Source organism: Marmota marmota, unplaced genomic scaffold (genome assembly GCF_001458135.2).
Source record: "Marmota marmota marmota unplaced genomic scaffold, marMar, whole genome shotgun sequence".
NCBI classification, from domain to species: Eukaryota; Metazoa; Chordata; class Mammalia; order Rodentia; family Sciuridae; genus Marmota; species Marmota marmota.
The window spans coordinates 4,093,539-4,117,270 of NW_026000153.1; the positions used below are offsets into that span (position 1 = coordinate 4,093,539).

At 52.0% G+C, this 23,732-nt stretch overlaps 2 protein-coding genes and 2 long non-coding RNA genes across 6 annotated transcripts in view; 2 read left to right on the forward strand and 2 right to left on the reverse strand.

Moving 5' to 3' along the window:
* LOC125611510 overlaps positions 1-1,705 on the forward strand; it is a 2,245-nt gene extending 540 nt beyond the window's left edge. Inside the window, exon 2 of the long non-coding RNA XR_007341677.1 lies at positions 1,248-1,705. This is a non-coding gene — a long non-coding RNA (uncharacterized LOC125611510). The remainder of the gene's footprint in view (positions 1-1,247) is intronic.
* Positions 521-9,053, reverse strand: Hoxa10 (homeobox A10). The gene is given in 3 exon segments (XM_015490172.2): positions 521-2,145; positions 3,322-3,535; positions 3,537-9,053. Coding segments are annotated over 3 exon segments (1,257 nt in total). The 5' UTR covers positions 4,305-9,053; the 3' UTR covers positions 521-1,870.
* A 2,530-nt stretch (positions 9,054-11,583) lies between these two features.
* Hoxa11 (homeobox A11) lies at positions 11,584-15,385 on the reverse strand. The gene is made up of 2 exons (XM_015490355.2): positions 14,532-15,385; positions 11,584-13,105 (listed from the first exon to the last, which is right to left on the reverse strand). Exons 1-2 carry the CDS (start codon positions 15,235-15,237, stop codon positions 12,873-12,875), a joined length of 939 nt encoding a protein of 312 aa, XP_015345841.1. The 5' UTR covers positions 15,238-15,385; the 3' UTR covers positions 11,584-12,872.
* On the forward strand, positions 12,134-19,435 carry LOC125611511. 3 transcript variants are annotated; one of them, XR_007341679.1, is made up of 5 exons: positions 12,134-12,246; positions 12,955-13,061; positions 15,825-16,338; positions 18,212-18,578; positions 18,731-19,435. It is a non-coding gene; the product is annotated as an uncharacterized LOC125611511 (long non-coding RNA). The 3 variants fall into 3 exon arrangements; XR_007341680.1 differs by lacking the exons at positions 12,134-12,246; positions 12,955-13,061 and adding an exon at positions 15,403-15,666; XR_007341678.1 differs by lacking the exons at positions 12,134-12,246; positions 12,955-13,061 and having other exon boundaries at positions 15,403-16,338.
* The last annotated feature ends 4,297 nt before the right edge of the window (positions 19,436-23,732 follow it).

A 23,732-nucleotide genomic window follows, 5' to 3' on the forward strand; every position in this document is an offset into this window, starting at 1 on the left:
CCCCCACCTCCGGCGAGCAGGAAATGCGTGGCCCTGCCGAGGGCATCCAGGTGGGGGAGGCTCTGCTGGGGGAGGGGGCGGCCAGACCTGGGTCCATCTAACCGCGGTCGCATCACTAAGATGTGCAGCGGACCAGGCCTGCTCCCCCGGATTTAGGCAAAGGGTCATCTGGGACCTGGGCACCCGCAAAATAACTGGCCTCCACGAGCCTCTCTGGGGCTCCCGAAAGAAATCCTGTTTAGCTTCCTCTGCCTATGCAGCTCCCCTCTCAACTGAAACCACTGGTCCAAGACAGCCACAATCCAGATATACTAGCAAGTCATAAAACTGAACAAAAGCCGACAAACCTTACGGCACCAGGGCTATAGGGCCCAGACAAATTACGACCGTCTAGGTAATATTTAAATAGATGCCTAAAGTAATTGCAGGGGGCTCAGGCTAGTACTCCTGTTGTAAAAGTGGTGGATGGAATAAAGTGGAAGGTGAAGATAAGAAGTAAAAAAAAAAAAAAGAGGTAAAATTAAAAAGCTTCATTCCACAGCTTTTATTCTATAAGAACATAAACATCGTCTTTTTTCCACGCACAGCAGCAATACAATATTAATTTATTCTGATTTAAGATTAGAAGTAAATAGAGCTAGAACTAACATTTATAATAATGATAGAATGCATTTGCTTAAAACATGATTGGCAATTTTTCATAATAATAGACATTTATACAGATTTGTATTTATAGGTTTTTTCTCTTTTCTGCACCTACAGGTTTGACCCTTTTATGCATGTAACTTCACAGTATAAAGGAAATCCAAACAATGTCTCCCTTCTCTAGTTTATTCTTCTTGCCTCAGCCCTCCTAGCTTCCGTGAATTTCAGAAAGCCATGCACACACAAAAAGATGTAAAAAGTGTAAAATAATAATAATAATAATAATAATAATAATAATAATAAACCTCCACAAGACAGGGAGAATTGTGGTGTGCTTTTCGGGTGTTACCAGTGGTAACGATTTTAATGACAAAAAATCCACTAATTCCACACGTATAAACAAAACTACATTATTATCAACAGCCAGAAGAAAATGGAAATTCAGAGGTAAATGAAACATTTTAGTCAGGCAATGCAAGACCTTACGCAATCTAAAAGAGAAGTTTCCTTCTCTTGGTCACTTTTTTTTTTTTTCTTTTAAAGCTGGGATATCTTACAGAGGAAGGAAAAAATAATCATTCTCTTTCTGCTTTTTCAATCAGCCAAAGCCAAGCTCTATTGCCAACCTGCATGTCTATGCCTGTATGCCCTTCTCTTGGCCAAGGAAGAAAGGAAGAAGAAAAAAGAAACCCAGGGGCCTGAATCCCCTGATTAAACACAGCCCAGCCCTCCAGGCAAGCGGACCCAGTGGCGGCTCCTTGCACCATTGACCTCAGGCCAGACACCTTAGGGCCGACAGTGGGACCTCGGTCTTCTGGCTAGGTTGTCTGAGGTGGGCAGGAAAATAGCTGGAAGGATGGAAGGAGGAGGATAGGGGTTATTTCAAGCATTGAGACCCCTGGACAGCAAACCAAGCCCAGTCAGGATTTGACACTTAGGACAATATCTATTTCAATAGAATTTAGCGCGATATGGCTTTTTCCCCCTGAAAACAAGTAAACCAGCACCAAGCAAACAAAGAAACAAAAAGTCAGAACAAACCAGCCCTGCACAGATGTAATGGCCCGGGAGATGGCGAGTGTGGAAGGGTAGAATGGGGCTCCGACACAGGTGCGAGTTCTGGGGAAGAGGCTGAAGACAGAGGGAGGGGACGGGCGCTCTGGCATCGGAAAAAAACAAAACAAAACAAAACAAAAAAAACAACCCAGCATCGCTTGGAGCTTCATCAGGAAAAATTAAAGTTGGCTGTGAGCTCCCGGATCCGATTTTCTCGGTTCATTTTCTTCAGTTTCATCCTGCGGTTCTGAAACCAGATTTTCACTTGTCTGTCCGTGAGGTGGACGCTGCGGCTGATCTCTAGGCGCCGCTCTCGAGTAAGGTACATGTTGAACAGAAACTCTTTCTCCAGCTCCAGAGTCTGGTGCTTGGTGTACGGGCAGCGCTTCTTCCGGCCGCTCTTTGCAGTGAGCCAGTTGGCTGCGTTTTCGCCTTTGGAATTGCCTGGCGTTTAAGAGAATACAGAGGGGAAGGTTAAGTCGAGGCCACGCGGGCTGCACGCGGGGGTGAATTCCAGACGTCTTTCCCATAAGAGGGATGCCCCAAGTCACAGAGAGAAGGGTTATGCCCCTGTTTGGCTTGCGGAGAACAAGCAGTTCCTCCAAAAGTCATGGCAAATTGAATGGGCCTTCAATCTACACCCACCCCTCAAATTTACATTTTCTTCCACTTTTCCCCCAAACACCTGTTTAAGCACAAAGCTGCCAGGGTATTTGTAGAATGAAAGGCCTGGGAGGGCAGGCTGCACATCTTGAACTTAACGCCATTCTTTTCATCTCCTCTATGGCAGACAAGTATTTCCTGAAGCCTCCAGGTTGGGGGAAAGGACTGCTTTCTTTGATGGGGGACCGGCAGCGGATTGTTTTACTACAGCCCCCCCCCCCATTGCTCATGATGAAGAGGAGAAGGGCATAATTGGGCCAATGGGGAAGGCAAGAAAAACTGATTCTAGGGTCAAGGGCCCTCCCTTGCATCTCTGCAAGAGCCAGGGGTATGCAGCTGGGCGATTCTGAGTTCCAGGGGAAATGAAATAGCCCCTCTCTAGTTTTCTGCTCTGGGCCCCGGCGTCCAGGCCGGATTTGTCTTTTCTTCTCTGGCAACAGGGATTCCCGCCCCTCCTGCAACTTTGAAAAAGGCATGGGGGATCGTAAACTCGAACTTCGCCGGTTAATGGGCTTATTTATTGGCGCTGGCGGCTGCTTATTTTGGATGCCTTACAAACATCCGCACTATCTGCGGGCGAGCCACTTTCCCTCCCTCCCTCCTCCCCCCGCGTGGGCCGCGCCGTGCAGGCTGGGCCCGGACCAGGGGTTGGGGTGCTCCGGGCCACAGGGAAGATCATGCACAGGAGGGGGGCTGCTCGCTGGTGTCGTCGCCTCCAGTCAGGGTGAGCCGGGGCCAGCGCTGAGAATGTCTTGGTGTGGGCCTCTAAGCTGGACATGAATTTTTACTGCATCCCCACGCCCAAATATTAAAAAGCGAGTTCACAAGGTCAGCCTGCTTGCAGCTTGGGCCAAGGCTGGCCGGCTGCTGCGCGGACTCCTGGTTCTCTGCTCCTTCCTTTTCTTGGGTCTGCCTGTCTACCCTCCTGACTGCAGCCCTCTGGCGCGCCCTGCTTACCCAGGGAGTCCTTCTCGGGCGAGGCTTTGCTGCTCTCGGAAGGGGCCGGGGAGAGCTCCTCCGCGGCGGAGGATGAGGCGTGCGCCTCCTCGTCGCCCTGCGAGCCCCCACCGCCGCCGCCGCAAACCAGCGTTGCGGGCGACGGAGAATCGAGGGCTAGCTCCTTCCGGGCGGCATCGGCCGAGCCAGAGGCGAGTGCCGGTGGCGGGTCGAAAACCGCGCCCCGGGGGCTGCGCCGGGAATGGACTGGCGCCGAGCTGCTGCACGCCACCGCCGCTGCCGCTGCTGCCGTAGCCCTTGGCCGTGCCGTAGGCCTGAGAGAGGCGGAAGTAGCCGGGCACTGGCACTCCACTGGAGGCTCCTAGGGCGCAGCCGTCGGGCGGCGGGCCCCGCGGGAAGGGGGCCAGATCGGTGGTGGCCGCTGAGCTTTTGGGGCATTTGTCCGCCGAGTCGTAGAGGCAGTAGGAGCTCTCTTCTTTGATGTTCTGGGCGAAAGAGCACGAGGTGGCCTGTGGTGGGGCCTGGGGTGGTTGTGGCGGGGGCGGCGGCTGCTGCTGAGGTGGCTGCTGCTGCTGCTGCGACGGCGGCCCCTCAGGCGGCTCCATCCGGCAGGACCGGGGTGCATCTAGCCACAGGTCTATGGGCGCCGGCGCATAGCCGTGCGCTCCGGGGCCCAGGGCCCCGCTACCGCCACCACCGCCAGGCGAAGCCGGCTCATTGCGCTTGCCGCCCAGTGCGGGGAAGAGCCCGCAGCTCTGCAGCCCGTAGGGCAGGTCGGTGGCAGGCGGCAGGTAGACCCCGCTGTGGGCGTAGTAACCACTGCCGCCGCCGCCCCCAGCGCCACCTCCACCACCTCCCGCTTCGCCTCTGCCCGAGCTGATGAGCGAGTCCACCAAAAAAGAGTTCGCGGCGGGGCTCTCCGAGCATGACATTGTTGTGGGATAATTTGGCGAAGGGAGCAGATAGCCCTTTCTGGCTGACATTTCTTGTGCAAAACATGCTGAATACGATTAGCAATCCCCCCGCACCGCGGCGGGCGTCCGCAGCCAATCCTGAGCCAGAGTTTCCGCGCGACCACTCCCAGTTTGATTTCGTAGGCGCAGGGCCGCTCTCCGAGGGCGCCCTCAGAGCCCGCGATTGATATAAATATGTAATCTGTATTGATGGGCCAGGAGATGCACGCCTGACACCTTGGCCCGAAGGCTGTGAGCTGTGGGGGTTGCCCTAAAGTGGCTGGTGGGGGGCCTGGCCCTAGGCTCGCCCCGCCCCTATTCTGATGTGAGCCCTAAGCGGGGGTCTGTTGGAAGTGTTCTTGGGCCCTGCGCAGTTAACAAGTGGGGTGTTTACGGTGCGCACCCCAGCCCGCCTTGGGTGCTCCCATCCCTGTTGCAGAAATGGCCACTAGGCCCAGGTGCCCTGTGACTACATATAGGAACCCTGTCGGGGACTCACGTTCTTCCTATTCAGCTCTGGACCTGGAAGTGGCCCCATCTCTGGAATCTGGTTTCCCAAAGTAGCAAACCTGGTCCCAAAGCCACTGGGATCCTCACAGTGTCTGGAGTAAACTGGAAGCTAGCTATTGCCATACTTCTGACATCTCACACCAAATACTCCCCCAAATGCAATAGCTGATCCCTGATCCTTTAGCCTCCAACAGTGTCCTACCCCGTGGGCTCATCCAGTCAGGATTTACTCCTCTTCAGTGCTCACCTGGCTTGCCTTTTATACATCTCCTGTTGGGGAACCTTGGAGGTCTGGTGTAAGTGAGCATGGGAAGTGACTGGCATCCTTGGCTGGAAGACTTTCCCCACCAGACAGGAGGCCAGAGCCAGGTCCAGACACCCTCACCAACACCCTGAGGAGATCCCATACTCAGGTCCTTTAAGAGAACTGAAAGCTTGGCCCTAGGGTTTTTGTTCTTCTAGGATGGAGAGACCTGGAAGGGGAAACTTGGAGGAATGTGCCCAGCAGACACCTCTGCCACTGTTTCCTCTCCTTTGGGCCATGGCATTCCTATGTTCCTGGAGGCTATAATAAAAGCTGATATCACTAAGCTTCTGCCTCTCCCCACCTCTCTTACTCCATCCTCTCCAAACCTATGGCTGGGGCAGTTCTTCCTCCTAAGGTGTGCACATTTTAACAAGGCCCAGGGTGAAGAAATCTATTACCTCAGCGACTGAGCTGGGCCTGTGACCCTTTTATAGGAGAGTTCCAAGCCAGACCCTTTGCTCAACAAACATTGACTGGATCCTACTTAGGGGTGCTTTCTTAGCCAATTGGAAATGGCCAGCCTGGGGCGCTAGCCCCCAAGTGTGGGCCTCCATACCAGGCTCAGGAAATGTGACCTTTTCCGGCCGGATCCAGTGGAACCGGGGAGGTCTCTGCCTTGCCCCTGACCTGTGGGCTACAGGTCTCCAGAATGACCCAGGCTGGCTACTCATCCAGCTTCAATTAAAGCTGGAGTTACTGACCCTGGGGATCCCAGGAAGTAGAGCAATCAGACCTCTCTGCCAGTGGCAGGGAAAGACTTTTACATTCGGGTGGTCTGTTATGCTTCCTTCCAGGATGAACTCAACCTGAGGAGATAGGCATCCTGAGAGAATCCTGAGAGTGCACGAGAGAGCTAGCTAGGTACAGCCCAGGCTCTGGTTTCTAAGAATCCAACAGCTGCCATTGTGGCTGCTTTATAATTGGTGCCCAAGAGGCCATGCCACTGCTATGGTCATCCAGTGTTCCAGCCACTTCTACCTCCATCCCTGTGATGACCGGCTCTACACAGACTAGGTATCAGAATACAAAACAAGGCGATAGTGGAGAGAAAAATAAAGAGGAATGGAGGAGAGAAGGACAAAGAAAAATGAGAGAGGAGGAGAGCTTGAGGGAGCCAGTTTTTTTCCAGCTTCAGTCCTCAAGCTATAGCAGCTGCTTAGCACAATCAGAATCAAGACTCGGGTCCACACTGTGCTGACACATCGCTAACTCTCCACTCTTGGAGAGAGTTGTTCCTGCACCCCAGGCCAAGACAAATTTTCATCCCCCTATGCCTAAGTAGCCAGCAAATCTGAGCACTGAAGAGCTCACAGCGCTGCAGCCTAGGGCCCTACGTTGGGCTTTTGGGATCTGCCTGGTCCCTGCTCTGCTCAATAAGAGGGTAAAACTCACTGGAATTGTGTTTAGCAGTGCCACCTGGGTATGCTACAAAACTGGGGGCTACCCAAAAAAGACACTTTGCTCCTCAGCACTGCCTGTGCCTCTCTGGAAAGGTCATGTGGCAAGTATAGGTGGCAAGAGTGAGAAAGGCTCTTTGAGGAGAATGAGCCCCAGCAGGCCAGCATGCCAGGATTAGGACCCAGCGTCCTGCCTGTCCGGATCCAATGTAAAAAGCAACTTTCCAGGCTCAAATTTGGAAAGGGCCGTTGCCATTGGAGAGTATGTTTGAGATGGTGAAAGCTACAAAAATAAAGTGAAAGACATTGATGTAAACCTGTCTTTCTTAACATTTTAGGGTGTCAGGGACCCCCCTGAAAAATAAAAGGCAAATCTGACTTACACTGAAAAATGCCTATCTATGCAGTCCCACAATTCAACCATCATTTTCAAGGAATTCACAGACCCCTCAAAGCCTTTTCCTATAGCTCTCCAGAGACCCTGCCAATTTGGCTGGTAAGACACCCTGATGCCCTGCTGCAGGCACCCCTCAGGCTAGTTTTGGCCAGGGCCCTGTAGGACCGCCAAATGGGTTTCTATGCTGGATGAGATCCAGGAGCCTGCACGTGCCAACAAGGTTACAAAAGTTAGCTTAGCATACATACTGCATCTGCTACAAAAGGCCACCCCTGTTAAAGAGTGAAGGAGCGGGAAGGCCTGCCACCAGCATCACAGCCCCTGGGGTTGACACTTGGGTCTTCATGGACCTTTGCGGTGGTTGGTATGAGTTCTTCCAGCGTGACTCCCCCAACCCCCTGCAATCGGATGTTGAGTTTGAACTTAGATTAAAGGGAGGGAAAAGTGTGCAGGCTTGTATGGAAGATCCTCTCTAGCCTAGGACCTGGGTCCCACCCGCACTGGGACTGTTGAGTTAGGAAAGAAGAGCCCGCAGCTGCGCTTCCTTGGTTCCCTTCGCTCCCTTCGCTCCCTTCGCTCCCTTCGCGGACTGACCTGCTGTGGCTGGTTCGAGCTAGAGAATCAACGCAGCAGAAACTCAAGTTAAATGCTACTTTGTGCCTCCTCAGCCATCTGAGTTGGTCTGGAGCCCCGAGTATTCCTGACCAGCCCCAAGCCTCCTGGACCTCTCTAGGTGTTAGCCTCCTCAATAAAATATTCCTTTCGTTTATCGATCGCTTTGGTTTCCGGAGGTTTCCCATTCCGGAGAGATTAAGAAAAGCGATTCAACTACCACATGGGTCGCCTTCTGTCCACGGTCTCTCCCTCTTGCCCGTCTGCCTTCTTACCTTTCACCCTTCCTCCCTGAATTTCTTTCTCTTGCTCAGGATGCCTTTGACCTGAAACCCCGGGTGCCTGCTTGCCTCCACCAGGCTTGTGCCGCTGCGGTTCCGCCGCCTCTGCAGCGGCAGCCAGAGCCTAAGTTTTATTCAGGAGTAAAAACTGCCCATTTCTACCTGATGATAACACTGGGTCCCTCCACGGAGCCTGAGATACACAACAGGCCCGTGGAACATGCAAGCCCGTTAGCGGAGAATTACTTTGCAGTTCACTAGAAGCCGATTCCTCTTCCTGAGTAGGCCCTTCCAAACAAGGAGAAATAAATTACGAAAAACAAGTTGTGTTCTTTTACAGGAAAAATAATGAGTTCCCTAGCTTGAGATAGCTAGTAAACAATTTATATCTGGAGGCCATTCTCAATACTTTCTGGCTTCTGAATTATCCAGCAGGCTGTGGGGTTGGGTTGATGCTCCGTAGAAGGAAAAAATAAATAAAGAAAGAATGCTGTTTTTTCATATTCAGCATTAACAAAAATTTTGTGTTTTCTCTAATTCACGAATTTGTGCATAACTAAAAAATTTCCCAAAACAATGACGTTCTTTTTCTGTTGGCTTTTTTTTTTTTTTTAAGAATGTCAACAGTTCCAGGGATATTTAATGTGTCTTTTTTGAACCGGTCAGGTGCAATCTATTCTTAAACAAGCTTTAAAATTATTCTAAATCCAACCACCAAGCTAGCTCTTCCCCGCATTGTGTGGGGGAGTGTTGAGGCCTTTTCACACACTCCTTAAATTGCAATATTCTTAGTTTTGCCCACAATAAATGACCCCTTGCCTTGAAACGAAAGGCCCATCTGAGGTTGTAGGAATAGCTCCTAGTGCAGAGAGCCGCTCACCGTTTGGGTGTTTTTTTGTTTTTTTCATGGCTGCCTTTTTCTGACATAGTTTTTTTGGGGATCCCATTCTCAACAAAGACTAGTGATTCTAATAAGCAAAATTTACATACATGTAGAGAGGCAACATCTACTTTTTCTAGGATTCCCTGTAGAATCTCACATACTGCATATTTGGGAAAAGAAAATAATGCTTTCAAAAAACTGTTAAAATATTGAAATAAAATTTTAAATACAGGAGGAAAAGGGAATTTTAATTTGGACTCCAAATTGTAAGCATTTTGATAATTTAAAATTCCATTTATGACAGCCCTGAAGGAATGACCCCTTGTTCAGACTTTATCCTCTAGTCTGCTTTGAAAATGGATAGGTATTTACCAATGCGTTTTTGCATATTTGTAAAATCCTCAAAAGATCTCTCTCTCTCTCCCCCTCTCCCTCTCTCCCTCTCTCTCCCTCTCTCCTAAGAAATTGCTGCAAAATCCCAGCTAGGTTTATAACAGCACATTCCAGATAAGCAATACAAAGACTTCTCCAGCAGTCTTAAGAATCAAATGCAACTTCACCGAATTGGCCTTTTTTGGAAACAAAGGTTTTCCCTTGTCTGCTAGGCAGACCTCAGACCTCACCTAGTAGGAAACCAACAGCCTCTGGCGGTCTGCCCCAGGGAATAAGACTGCTCCAGCGAGCTGCCGATGAAGACCACCCCATTGTTTTGAGTAGAAACTTTCTGTTTGCCCAGTCCTCCAATTTCTCCCATGCCTCATAGCTCCCTATCTCAGCGGGGCTGGAACCCTTTAGCTTGGATACCTCCCACCCTCGCTCATCCTATTTGGAGTATTTCCACCAAATCAAAAGACCTCCTTGGGTGAAATCCTGGCGCTCGGAGCTAAAATCAACAACTTTTCTCACTTAGGCCTCCTTTTGCTTTCCAACCTTAGGGAGCGATGGGAGAAGTGGGGGTGGTGGGACGAACGTCTCCTGCGTCACCCCACAAACCTGGTTAGGTTCCCGGCCCCTGCTTAGACAATGGCCACCTTCTCACTCCCACCCATACAATAGTGAAAGTGCTAAACTTGTGTCCTCTTACCTTGACACATTTCCGAAATCACTGCCAAGTGGCTTCTTCCGCGCCACGACGCCGGCGAGGCCTAGGGAAGGCACGTTGCTCTAGATTACACCAACTACTTCTTATGCGTGACCCCCTCCCCACACACACCTTTTAATACGAAGGGGAGCGGCACAAGTGAAATAATGTACCGTGCTGCTCTTAGAATCAGAAGCAAACAAAGGCCAAGAATCACGCTGGGGTTCCCGGCTCCCCGGCGGCTTTGACATTGATCGGAAGTGCGCCATCTCGTGGCGGCTGCGCGACTAGCCTCAGACGGAGCTCCAGTCTCCAGCCTCTAGCCAGGAGAGGGAAGCCAGCTCCCGGCAGAGAGGAAGAGAGGACAGAAGGAGAGAATGTGCCCAGCCCGTTGCTATTGAGATCTCATTTTTACATCTAAGAAATTGCTGCAAAACCCCAGCCGGGTTTATAGCGGCGCATTCCAAATATGCAAATTGGCCAGCCCCGGACGGGTTTACGACCACATTGTCACAGCCATCAGAGGATGGGCTTTTATAGGGCTCAGAAATCAAACCCGCGCCCGCCCGCCGCCCGCCCGAGAGCAGTTCTCCTGGCTAGACTCTATCTAGCAACTTGAGAGACTTTGGTTAATCTTTAACCATCCCAAAGGAAGTCTTTCCCTAAATCCGGGCTTCCCTGCCAGCCCCCCTCCCAGCCCCCCAAGGAGGGCCCTTGTTCTTCTCTGTGTGTCTGTCAACCTAGACATTCATCTAGGGGTCTGTTCTACTGGCCTTTCAGCTTGGCTTCCCCTGTCGGGCCAGTTAGGCAAACAAACAAACAAACAGAGCAGGGTCTGGGGCCTCTCTTCAAATGCGACCCTCTTTGCTGCTTTGGCCCTGTCTGGGTGGCTGGAGAGAGGGTGGGGTGGGCAACAAAAGGCTCTGTCCTTTCGTCCCTGCCCCTCAAGGTTATGGGTGATGTCCAAATTTAAGGCAGAAGTTCAAAGGCAGCAAACAAAGAGGAAACCGGCATCTTTTCTCCCAAAGAAAAGACTGCCTCATCTAGGAGCTGGGGAGAAAGCACACTTAGAGGTTCTTGAGAATTTGCTCTGCTCTGGTACCCAGACTGATTCCCTTCTTGTTGAAGGGGATCAAAAGGGCATCCCAGAGGGGTTCTACTCAGGCCTCCCAATCCTGAAGTAAGCAAGGGCAACTTGGGGTCAGGCCCATTGGCCTCTTTAGGCCCCAAGGCTTTCTCTAGGGCTGAGGTTACTCTGAGAAGATGAAGTACCACATTCTAGAGCCTGAGATCCCACCCCTAGGAGCCCACTTTCCACAAGGACATGGTTTATCAACCACCTTGGCTTCTTAAGATTGGTTTCTATTGTACCAAATTTCTGATTCAGTCACCTCCTCATTCCCTGAGGGGCTTGATAACCTTGTCCTATTAGTAGTAAAAAGGGTGTTGGGGAGGGGAGACATTTGGCAGTAAAAAGCAAGCAAGGAGAGGAATGTCACACCAGGACCCAATACTCAGGTTTCCACTGTCTTTATTTTCCTAGTGCCCTGTTGCCTGTATATGCTGTGACATATTCAGTGGGTAAGAATCCAGGACAGGCCAGCCCTTCCATGACACAGAGCCACTGGACACTTCTTAACGTAGGGAGGCAGAAAAGATTCAGAGGGAGGCTTTCTCAGATGAGGTCCTCAGGTCCTGGCAGGCTGAACTGCCTCCAAACATCCCCTAACAGTTTCCAAATGTTGCAAGAGATTAAAAAGACCATTCTCAATACCCTTCCCCACCCTCTAACATCCCAAAGGGAATCACCTAATGACAAAACAAAACTGTATTCAAACAAATTAGGTTATGGTTTCTTTATTTACAAGTCTTTTGAACACCATCCCTGTATGAAGCGTACATTCAAATATTCTTAGCAGTGAGCATGTTTAACCGTGGAACACTGTAAACAGTTAGAGCCTTTAAATATTTTCATTTTACCCCTTCTACATTGCATCTTTTAAAATTCGCTTTGGTTCCTTCAGGGAAATATATATATATATATAATATAATATTTATCATTTAAAATAATTCCAAATCATTCTCCAGCTCTTGGAAGGCTGCCGGAAGCTTCCAAGCTCAGTTCTGAGCCAATGAGAGCAGACAGTGGCAAGAAAAACGGGGACTATGGGGGACTCCAGCCCCTCATAGCCATATCCTAGGACCTGATGGCCAGGCCAGCTGCTCTGCTGCCCCACACTGAGCAAGTCCAAGTTTCATTAAATGTGGTGGAGACTTTGCCAAACTGCTGCACTCCACAGGCATTTCCTGTGGAGATTCAGGGGCCAGCGGCCTGGGTGCAGCCTCTCTGCTTTTTCATGTCTTCCACCTCAGGGAATAGTCCACTCTGCAACCAGGCTTTGGGCCTGAGCAGCAGGCTGGGAAGAAGAACCCTGCTTGGCAGGAAGAAAATCCAGGTGGGCTGCAGGAGGTGACTGCTAGGAGCTTAGGCTTGGAACAGCATGGTGAGTAGCTAGGAGGGATAGAAAGACACCAGCACCACCTGGACAGTAGATTTCTTTTCCCTCAAGGATTTTCAGCCTTCTTCCACCTCATAGCTACTTCTTAGTTCAACTGACTTTCACATTGGTTTTGGAAAGCAGCCTCATTCTGGGCATCTAGGAATCCTCCCCTTTCCTTGCCCTGTGTCCTCAAGCTGCACTGGGCTTGGAGGGCACACAGCTTCTTGACTTAGGAGTCCTAGGGTAGGGCAGGCTCTGTGTGGAGGGTCCTGGGAGGGGTTGGTCTCCAGGAGCCCTGTCAGGAGGCCTAGTCCCCCAGGGGAGACCACACCCAGCCTCAGGCTCTACAGGCTCCAAGAATGAACCACCAGGGGTCCCAAACCATTCATTCTAGTGAATGCACAACTCCCAGAATCCAATTATTATTAGGAAACTTAACCATTGAGATCTTAACCAAGAGAATCCCAGGCCCCCTCCTGTTGAGCTATCTTGGTGCAGCTTCTTCCCCTCTCTTGTACACCTCCTTTTTTTTCAAAAGTCACTGTGTGGCTTGACCTTGTCAAGGGCAAAATCTGCATATGATCTCATATGTATGAAGCCCCCCCACCCATTTCCAGAAGGCTGGAGCCTTAGAGGAGTGGGTTAGCTGAGTAGTACTGTAAACGGTCTCTGTTAATTTTTTTTTCCTTCATTCTTCTGTTTTGAAACCAGATTTTGACTTGACGGTCGGTGAGGTTGAGCATTCGGGACAGTTGCAGGCGCTTCTCTTTGTTGATGTAGACGCTGAAGAAGAACTCTCGCTCCAGCTCTCTTATCTGGTACTTGGTATAGGGGCATCGCTTTTTGCGGGTTCGTTGGCCACCTATGGAGGGAGAAAGGCAGGGGGTGAGTCAGGCACAGTGCCTGCAATCCCCCCTCACCAGAGCCCCGAATTGAGGAGAGGGGCTCACCACAGGATCTGGAGTCTCAGCCTAAGTCCCCTTAAGGTCTCTCCAGGCCCTGGCCTCAAGTTCCTACTGCTGGCAGGGGACAAGCTGCAATGGGAGGCTCAGCCGCAGATAAAAGGCAGCTCCCTAGATAGGCCCCCGGGGAAGGTGCTCCTGCTGCCCCCTGAGCAGAAAGGAGGGCTCCTCACAGCAACAGGCGAGTTTGCTCTGCTGAAGCCGCTTTGAAAGCAGCCGAGTGGGGGTTGCTGGCTGCTTCTTGCCCCGCCAGACTAAACAAACAGCCGCCTGCGGACATTTCACCTTCAGCACCTGGACCGCCTGTTCCCGAGGTAGTAAAGGCGGCCGGGGCCCCAGTCTTTCCCTGTTGCGGCCACGATTCCTCTATCGTTAACATCTGGGGTGGCTGCCCGGTCTTTGTCAGCCTGAGTCCTGGCCACAACCTTCTGCCGCCTCCACCAGTCTCCCAGTTCCTTCGAGGTGGGAGGTGGGAGCGGAAGGCCCCCTATCCTTGGTCTTCAGTTAAGTACCACCACCACACAGCCAGGGGGCTTTCGGGGGCTGCAGGGATGCTATTTTAGGTAGGGTGGATGCAATAGAGGCTTTCCGAAGCTTCAGGCAGGCTCAATTTGCTCCCCCCCCCCCTTAAAACAACAACAACAAAAAACCCATGAGACAAAAAAAACCCCAAAATTCACTTTTGACAGATTTAATAACAATTGTGAATAACATGCAGTTGGACAGAAGACGGCACGTAATTGCCACAGCGCCAGAGGAAAATGGCTTCCTTTGGACAAAAAGGCCAACTTTGGGTTAATTTGTTTCTTTAATATATTGCTCGAGCTAAGCGGGCCACTTTATCTGTTAAACGCTCTCCTAGCGCCATCATTAAAAAGCGATGCCTTTGAATCCCAGCCGGGACCAGAGTCCCGGCGCAACACATGGCTTTTATAAAAATCTCCGGATTACCTCGCTATCAAAGGCTCCTGAAGCCCTTGCAGGGGGAATTTACAGGCGCCCACCTCCGGCTCCCCAGCCTGGAGCTGGCCCCGAGCGGGATCGAGCTGCCGAGTTTGGGAGCTGGGAAAGGAAAAAAAGGGAAAAGGGGAGTTGTTTTTTTTTTTTTTTTGCAGGCATGCTTTGGCCGGTGGGTATTTCACGGCCAATTTCAGCACTCGCCACGTGATCCCGCCTTTTATAACAAAGTTTTGTTGGGGGAAACCTAAAGGCCCTTCATAAACCTTATATGCTTATAAAACAGCATATAAAAATTTAACAGCGGTGCTGCGCTAGATTTCCAACTCCCCTTTCATAAAGCGCGGGGCACACTGCCTTTATACGTACTGGAGCCGCCGGCCTTGTCCTCAGTGTGGCCGGAAGACGACTCGGGGCTGCTGCTGCTCTCGGGGCGCCGCCGCCGTTCCTTCTCCTCCGCCGCCGCCGCCGCCTCCCGGCAGCCGCCGCCGCTGTCCGAACTTGAAGTTGCCGGCGCGCCGGTGGCCGCCGCCGCCGCCGCCGCGGAGGTCGCCGTTGCCGCTGGGGGCCCCTTTTCTGCGCTCTTGTCCCCAGGGTAGTCAGAAGCGGCGAGGTTTTCCGGGGTGCCGTAGGCCGTCTCAAAAAACTGGTCGAAAGCCTGTGGCAGGACGCCGTTCCTGCCCACCGTGCTATAGAAATTGGACGAGACGGCGGGGGTGGGGTGGTGGTAGACGTTGGCCGAGCTCTTGGCCAGCACGTCGCCAGGCACGCCGGCCGCACTGGGCGCCTGCAGGCAGTCTCTGTGCACGAGCTCCTCTGCGGAGTAGCAGTGGGCCAGATTGCCGCGGGGGTGCCATTTAGTGGCGGGCTCAATGGCGTACTCTCTGAAGGTCACTTCGCGCACGGGTTGGACCTGGGGCAGGTTGGAGGAGTAGGAGTATGTCATTGGGCGCGAAGACGGGGTCTGGGGCAGAAAAGAAGGGAGGCTGGAGAAATCTGGACCCGAGACGTAGTAAGTACAACTTGGCAAATACATGTTAGAGGAGCAGGGACCACGCTCATCAAAATCCATCATTGGGCTACCTTGGGCTCTCCGCAGTAGCCGAGCTTAACATGATTCTCCACTGCAGCTGCCTCTTTGAAGCGGATCCGTGAAGTAGAAATTTGGAGACGTAAGCTGACGTGGAAATCTATCCCCATCCTTAGCAGGGAGGTGCTGGTCATGTGACCCGATGTTGAAATTGACAAGCTGCGAGCTAGTCCGGGCCTTTTTCCCCCCTTTCCTTTTTTTCCCCCTCCCCTCCCTCCTCGGCTTCCTTTCTTTGTAGCCACCTCAGGGGAAGCAACAGATCGTCACTCGGTGTTCTCACCGAAAGCACGTAATCGCCGGTGTAACTCATGTTGGCTGGGGGGCCTCCCGGCGCGCGGTGAGGCTGGGGTGCGCCGCGGTGCAGCTCGCTTTTGCTCAGCTGCATGATCCTGGCCCTCGAGTGCGCCCTGGGCGGTGAGAGATCTGAACTCCCGACATCCCCACCCCCACTCCCCGGGTGGGTGAAGGATGCTCTGGGTTGGGGGTGACCAGGTGGAAGCCCGAAGCTGTGTGGCCCGTGGTCTCAGAGTGTGTTCTTCTGGAGACTCACGTTCTCACCCCCTTCTTCTCAGCCCCCCTCCCACAGGCTTGCTCTGGGAAGCACCTCAGCCTAAGAAGCTAGCCAGACCACTTTTGGGGCCAGGGTTCGCAGCCGTGGATGTGCCCGCCTCGAGGCTTGTCTGATTTGCACGGTGACTTGATTACACGCTCGTATTCACGGTCACTTCCGAAGCGCTTTAGTGCCTTCCGTCCCTAAACCGCCAAGAACCAAGGCGGCTTCCCCCGCGGTTTGTCAATGATTCGCGGGGTCCGGAAGGTCCTTCGTCTCACCCGGGATCCACCTTTCCCTTAATCTTCCCCGCCTGTCTCTTCACCCCACCCGCTGTCCTTGGAGAAACCCCCTTCTCCTAGCAGCCTGCCTGGGTTCCAGTGACTCGGCAGAGCCAGACGCTCTGGGGCTGCGCCTCTGCTCTCCGGTCCGCATGCCTGCCTGGTCTTCTGGAGCTGAGGAATCGGGAAACCATGCAATTGAGGCAAGCCTTGGGCTGTTTTAGAGGCGCTGACATCCGAGGAGCCTTCCCCTGGGTATGCTGCACCTTTGGGGGACCCTGCCAGGATGCTTGCTGAGCTATGGGGCTGTGAGGGAAAAGGGGGGCCATCAAGGAGGGAGTGATAGCCAAGGAGTCCTGACCAAGAAAGGGGTGACTTGCCTCTTTTTTTCCCCCTTGCAAATCCTAAGAATGAAAGTGAGAGATGTGCAAGGCAGAAACTCAGAAAGCTCTGTGTCTTTCGGCTACTCATTCCAGAGAAGGAGCACAATACCAGAGAGAGAGAGAAAGACACACACACACACACACACAGAGAGAGAGAGAGAGAGAGAGAGAGAGAGAGAGAGAGAGAGATGCTTTCCAACTCCCTGCACCTTGGGCAATAAGGATGCCTTAAAACGGTTAGGTTTGCTCTAAAGATAAAAGCAGAGGCCATAGTTGCTGGTTTGAACATACCTTTCTTGGGAGAAGGAAATTGGGAAATTAAATAGGCAAAATAATGTTTATCATTCTGCAGGATTAAAGGAATAATATTTGGGGGGAAATGAAAGAAGGGAGAGGGCACAGAGCAGACAGGTAGGGCCAGGAATAGGAAGGGGACCCAGACCTGAGGCCTCCCCACAACTCTAGGAAGGAGTGGGGGTGTCAGAGAAAGAAGTCCAAAAATCAAAAATGAAAACCTTTTCCCTTCTGCATCTATGAAATAGCCAAAGATCTTTATATATGTGGAGAGATTTAGAGTATAAACTCTAAGGTCTTTGGTATTTAAGTGTCAACATCGATTAATGTATTTATTGCTGAGCTGACTGTAACCGACTCAATAACAAATTTAATCATGTATTGCACTGGAAAAAATATTCTCATTATGTCTTTTCTCCAAATAATGACCCACCATTGCATTTGAATACCCTGTAAATATCAATAATATCAAGTAATTACTCTGTAGTGGAGTAAACTAATTTATTAGCATTAATGTTTATGTGCCCCCCCCCACACACACAAGGGTTGCTTATTACAAATCAAGCTACTCAGACACAATGGTTTAATGAACTCTTTATTCAGGATTTGCTGCAAGAACTTTCATGCCTCTTGAATCCCTGAGAGCTAAACTTGAAATTATTCGTGTATCTTCAGCTTGACATATTTGTCCACTGTGGCTTGCATAGAGGGCAGCAGCAGTGTGAATAAGAAGGTCCAGTGGGAGGGAAGGTTATTGAGGAAGGGTAGCTTGAGACCTCCTAAAGCTGGGAATCACAATTATGGGATTGTCCTGCAGTGAAAAAACTTCTATTTCCAGCAGTGATCAACAAGGCAAAATATTTATTTCTCTATACAGTATCTGCTCTTGGAGACAGAATATGAAAGAGAGAGAGAGAGAGAGAGAGAGAGAGAGAGAGAGAGAGGTTTCATACAGCAGTATTTGAGTAGTTTCTTATCTTTCTGCCTTGATTTTGACTCTTCCAAACTCTCTCCCAGAAGCCCACCCAGTCCTCACCACCCCTACCCTTGAACAAAAGGAATGCATGAAGGGTTTCAGTGACTTTGCCATAACAAAGGCGCCACCATTGCAGGGCTCGCCCCGCCCCTGGGTGAAGGCAAACAAATTCTTGCACTTGTATTAGGGCTTTTAAGACCATAATTGAACCCGGGGGCGTCTAGGAGAACCGAAAACAGTTCTAGACAGACCTGCGGTTTTATAGCAGTTTTGGCAGTCAACTTCAGCTTGTGTCTGAGCAGTGGGGCCACGGTGGCCCACCAGCTGGGGGACGCCAAACTACCTCCCCAGGCAGAATACAGCCCCTCTCTTAATTAGATCGGTTTCCCTGGTGCCAGGGGGAAGGAGTTCTTGCAGAAAGGTGGGTATGGGTCTGTGCGTGCTCTGCATAACCGTTGCCTTCTATGTCCTCCAGGGCCAAGCTGAGTGGGTGCCTGCTTGTCTGGATCCTAAGGGTGTCTGCAAGGAGACAAGGAGAATTCCCGAGGAAAGCATGGGGACAGAGGAAGGAGCTTCCGGAGTGGTTGGCAGGGCAATTGGGCAAGCTGTACCGAAGCCGGGTGCCCAGAGGGACTTGCAACCTGGAAGGGGGCGTGTGGGGGCGCTGCCGTGAAGATGAATGAGGGAAGAGGCTTTTGATGCCAGCAGAAGGGAAAACGCCCCGGAGCTGCAGAATGCTTTTAGTTCCCCAGCAGGAACAAGAAGCGGGTGCTCAGATCCCAAGGCTGCGCAACGTTCCCAGCTTTGACCGCTTCCGCCCCACTTGCGCGGAATACGCACAGGTAGTGTGAATGTTCTTCTATGCAGGCGGCATGGGTAAGGGGTCTGCGCCGCTCTGAGGTTCCGACCAAATCTTGGGGAAGAACGGGAGAGAGAACTGCAGAACCTTGGTTTTGACTTTCCTATGAGCCTAACTGAATCTTCGGCTTTGCAGGAGGCCCAGCAGCCAAGCGGAGCCGGGCTCTGGGGAAGAACCGAATGGGAATAAGGCCACCCCGGAAAGCCAAGTCCGAGTTCCAATTCTTGAAGAGACCGCGGCGGGCAAGGTTGTGACATTGGCCCTGGCGACTGTTTTCCCATAAGCTGCCGTTTCTCAAGAGCTCCACAGCGCGGGGCCATCTTCAGAAAACACTCTTCGGCGTGTATTTCCTTTAATCGTCCATCCGGAGCTCCCCGGCGGCTAATGCGCGAGGCCAAAAATGTTTGGAGGAAGAAAAACAAAGGCAGGAAGTGGCGGCGGCCTGACGGTGCGTGTGTGTCTGTAAAGAAGGGAGGGAGCCGGTTCAATCTCTCCTTGTTTTTCCGAACTTCAAGTTCTAGGCAGATCTCCGCAGGGCTGGCCCCCTCTCTCCCGGCGCAGCTTTTGGAGGTGGCCACCCGGAGAGAAGGCCGGCGCCCGCGCCAGCCTTGTCAGGCGGAAATGGCTAACAAAATTTGGTCAACAAAACTGGCCAAGCCTTTCTGAGGCTTCTTCTGGTTTGTTCTAAAGTTGGGGGGTGGGGGCGGTGCTGCGCATCGCTTCCCGGACCCTCTTTGGAGGGTTGACTGCCACTGTCTGAGGATGGTGGTAGTGCAACCCGCGCTCCACCCGCCTTCCCAGGCGGGATATCAGAATAAAGTCTGTCCAGACGCCTCTGCCGCATCCGCTTCTTCTTGTAGTAGAGGAGGTCTGGGCAGCCGCGAGCCTCTCCACAAAGCCTGGGCGGGGTGGCCTCGGGGCAGTCACTGCGCAGTTGGGCAATTGGAAGCCCGTTACCCCGGTTGTTGTGCCTGGGGCATTTCCAACACATTCAAGGGACAGGTGCTGCAAGAACCATCACTTGACAGTCAGCTTAACATCTTCTCACTACAAGGGAGGATTGAGCTGTGGGGCAGAGAGCACCTCTGGACTCCAAGCTTCCTAACCCCAACTGGCAAGGCTGTCCTCGCTATCCTTGGGGTTGGCTTGGGATGCTCCCTGGCTTGGGACGCTCCCTGTCCCCTGACTCTGAAAATCTGAAGTCTCCAAGTGCCTATACTTGCAGCCCTTTGAATGCAAGCGAGTGGTCCATAGGGTCCACAGTGTGAATGTCAAACCAAGCTGCCCCCACTCAACACATTCCTTCTCAAACCGGTCCTGTTCTCTTGCAGTTCCTGCTAGCTCTTCTCCTATCCTGCCTCTTTCCAGCCAGTCTTCCCTTCTCAGTTCTCCTGCTTTTTTCTGATGTCTTTTCTAGGCTGTGCAAGAGCTAAAATGCCACTGGAGGGCACTTAGTATGCAGGCATAGAGAGAGGGGTCTATTAGATTTCCCACCTCCCCTGTCTAGATCTGAACTGGGTCTCTCACCTCCTTCTTTGGACTACTCCATCCCAAATCCCTACTATGTCTGCTTTATTTTTCTCGCTCCCTCCTTCACCAACACTTTTCTTCTGGGGACCCAGCTCCTGCTTTTCTGGCCTCAGCAATCTCCAACAGTAGCTGACCTGGGAAGGGTTGGACACCTTTGTCAGACCAAATCTCATTCCTAATTGTCTACAGTTGTTTCTCAATGGATTTCTTAGGGCACCTTTAATATTTTGCCTCTTCTTGCTGACATAAGCTCTTACTTTCTTCTGTCCCAAATGTTGACTGTTTTGAAAAAGCTGAAGAGAAGATTATTGCTACCCTGGTGACCATAATGCACACAGGTGCAAGAATCAGCCAGGAGGATGAAGGTGGAAATGGCCACAGAGCTCTAGACAGGATTGAAGGCCAGGTCTCTATTTGGAGAATCTTTCCTTCCAAGTAGGAGGTGTCCTTGGGGTTACTGTCCTTGGTAGTGGGCTAGGGAGATGGATTGAATGGAATGGCCCAAGAGATCTCTAAGTATTTGTTCTGAGGGAATGGTTTATTGGAAGATCATGGTCAATCTACCATTTTTGCTTCAATAAAATATCATGGGAACACTTCTGTTACTACAAGGTGAAGGCAGGGATTAATTTGTCACTTTGTCAAGCACCAACCCTCCCCTTAAATTCTCTTACTCTTCCCTAAAGCACAGGAACAGATAGTGCCTTGAACTTGACCTCATAGTTGGTTTTTGGTCTGACCAACGGGTAGAATCATCCTCCAGTGCCCCTCAATACCTGAAGAAGTCCATATTCTTCCTCTGGCCACTGGGGGGTAGGGCATAGGGTTCAGCTGAGTGTCTCAAATGCCCAAGCAATCTGGTTATCATTTAGTTTAGTGGGTCGCAAACTGATGGGAGAAGGGAGGGTTACTACCTTTGAGAACTATTTTTATTTTTACTGTTGCCAACTCATTAGAGAAGATTTTATTTTATTTTTTTCCTATCGAGCAGGAACAAGTAGATGGGGAAAATTAAAGCACAAAGCCCTGGTTCTCAGTGTCTGCCGTCTATTTTCCCTGCAGTTTCGGCCCAAACGGGTTTCTCCTGCCGAATGTACCTGCAATAGGATGACAAAAGAGGGCAGTCCAACCAGAAGGTTGGCTCTATGTCCTGGTCTTAGTTCCCAAGGCCATGGCTCACAGGATCTCAACTTACCCCAAGCTTCATTTCTACTAGTGCTGTTGGTGGCTCACACTCCATGCTTGAAAAGAGCCTCTGCTCCTATCTACCCCTGCCCAAGGAGCCTTCGTTACCCACACTGCCAGGCAGTTCTGCCATGATACATTTGGAATCCCTTCTGCTATATATCTCCACCCTATCCCCACCCTAGACCCAACCCTGCCTTTGCAGCCCTGGGGTAAAGCCCAGCTTTTCAGTCTTAAAAAAAAAAAAAAATCATTTGTAGGTCCTCTTTGGTTCATCTGGAGTGATAGCCAGCCACAGAAGCAGAATAGGCTCAAGATGTTTGCTGCTGAGCCAGAAGCACTGACCTACAGCAGGAAGGCTATGGGCAGGGCATTAAAGGGCTCCCCTCCTTGCATAGCATAGTGAAGGCTTCTTGGGGTCCAGGAATCTGAAATCTTTACATCGGCAGAGTCCTCCTCGGTGCAGATTTCTGGCAGAAGAGCATAGAGGTTCCCCAAAGGTCTGCCATACCTTGATGAAGGGCCTGGACTCCGGGACCTCAGCAGGGCCTTTGCTTTCCTTTCCTGCACTAGGCCGCTGGTCTTGTAGGCCACTTGTTCCTACCCGGACCCAGAATTCCATCCCAGTCACATCTGCTCCTTAGGCTTGCAGGTGCTCCCTCTTGCCCCGGGTAGGCCTCGGCCGGTTCTGAAGTCTTCTGGGCTGGGGAAGATCCCGCTCTTCCGGGACGAGGACATAGTCTGGGTCATCCCTGTTCCCGGGACTCCTTTCCAATAGGGATAGGAGTAAGGGCGTTGGAAATCAAGAAAGAATACTGCTCCAGTGCTGGAACCCAAGGTACCAGAACCCACTTGCAGCAGGAATGATGACCCCGCCAATTGTACATCTGAGCCTTCCTGAAATTGCGGCTGCGGCTGCGGTCGGGAGCTACCGCCACCGGCCCTGACCGTGGAGGCGGCAGTGGCGCCGAGGACTTGACCTTTATGGAGAGAGAGGAGAGAGCTCTCTGTGCCGCCGGGAGGGGGACGCGGCTGTCTCCAGCCTCTTTCACCCAATAGCAGCCCAGACAACCCACGCATGCTGCGCAGCTCACCCCCTTACCCCCCTCCATTTTGTGCAGTGTTCCCAGGCCTTTGGCGGAGAAACAAAGCCCCCAGCGCTGCTCTCACCACCTCCCCTGGGAGCTCTAGTCCCAATTCCCCCAGGTCAGAAGGCGCAGAGCTAAAGCTACACCCTCTCCAGGGCCCTCTTCTCTCGCCTGACCCCAGGTACCCTCAGCCAGCTCTTGGGTACTACGCTGGATGCCAACCCCGGCCCCCGCCTGTGCTAAGACCCGGTGCGCTGGGTCCTGGCGTCAGGCTGCGGGCGGCGCCGGGGCCCACAGAGCCCGACCTGGCAGATGCGCCGGGCGCAGCGAGGCCCAAGGCGCTTCCACGCCCAGGTGGAGAAAGCAACTGTCTGGAGCGCCGGGATTCGGTAGCTCGGGTCCAAAACATGGCCTAAGCACCCAGCTGGCGCTTGGCTCCCTCGGATCTCATCGCACGGCTCAACTCCGGGCTCAGAAAGCGGAAGTATTTGGTAGAGAAAAACACGGTTTCTTTTCAGCCCGTCTCAAAACCCCTTTTAGAGAAAATGCTCCTGTCAAGTTTTATTTCCCGTTGCAAACCACCTTCCACGCTGCCAAGAATTAAGACCAGGAGAGATTAAATACCCGATTATTCTCTTGGGGAGGGAGGGGCGGGGCGGAGAAGGGGGCACCCGCACAAAACATTCATTTGAATCGGCTTGTCCTCATCAAATAGCTAAATACAGAGCTCCGCTGGGCCAGCTTGGCCTGCAGTGACGTCAGCGAGCAGCTTTGGGGAGACTCACCGAGCGAGCGGGTCCCCGGCCCTCCAAAGTCCAGCGGGCCTCGGGTTCCACTGTCCAGATCTCTGCCTCGGTTCCTGCGGCGCGTCTCTGGCTCGCCCTAGAGCCGTCGGAGTAAAGGAGGTTCAGTAAGGGTTGGAGCCTCCATTTTGAGGAGGGGGTTCATGTGGAAGCGTGGAGAACTTGGGGCCTCTGTCCCGACGGGTACAACACCACCAGGCCACTCTCTTGAGTCCACAGCGGGGCTTCTCCCACTTGTCCACACCCCTGCACTGGAGGAGGCCTCGTGCGGCCACACAACCTCTACCAAAGGTTTGAAAACCTGACACCCGTTGTAATGATTTCTGCCGGGTGGATCCAGCTCTCAGCCGCGCGATAGAGCCCTTCAGAAATAAAATCAACTGTGGCAAGGCCCTGGCGGCTTTCACCGAGGAATTTTTCTGTACCAGCGTCTTTTTTTCTTTAAAATAAAATTTAAAATAGCAAGTATCTCTCAGGCATTCGTCGGTGCTGGCTAGATGCGTGAGGATTGAGTGGATATTTTCATAAAGA

Excerpts from the sequence above, each read along its gene's own strand:
- Hoxa11 (XM_015490355.2), bottom strand. The coding sequence starts at position 15,237 with ATGATGGATTTTGATGAGCGTGGTCCCTGCTCCTCTAACATGTATTTG. Across the intron at positions 13,106-14,531 it reads GGACAAGGCCGGCGGCTCCA|GTGGCCAACGAACCCGCAAA; the intron begins GTACGTATAAAG and ends CTCCCTCCATAG.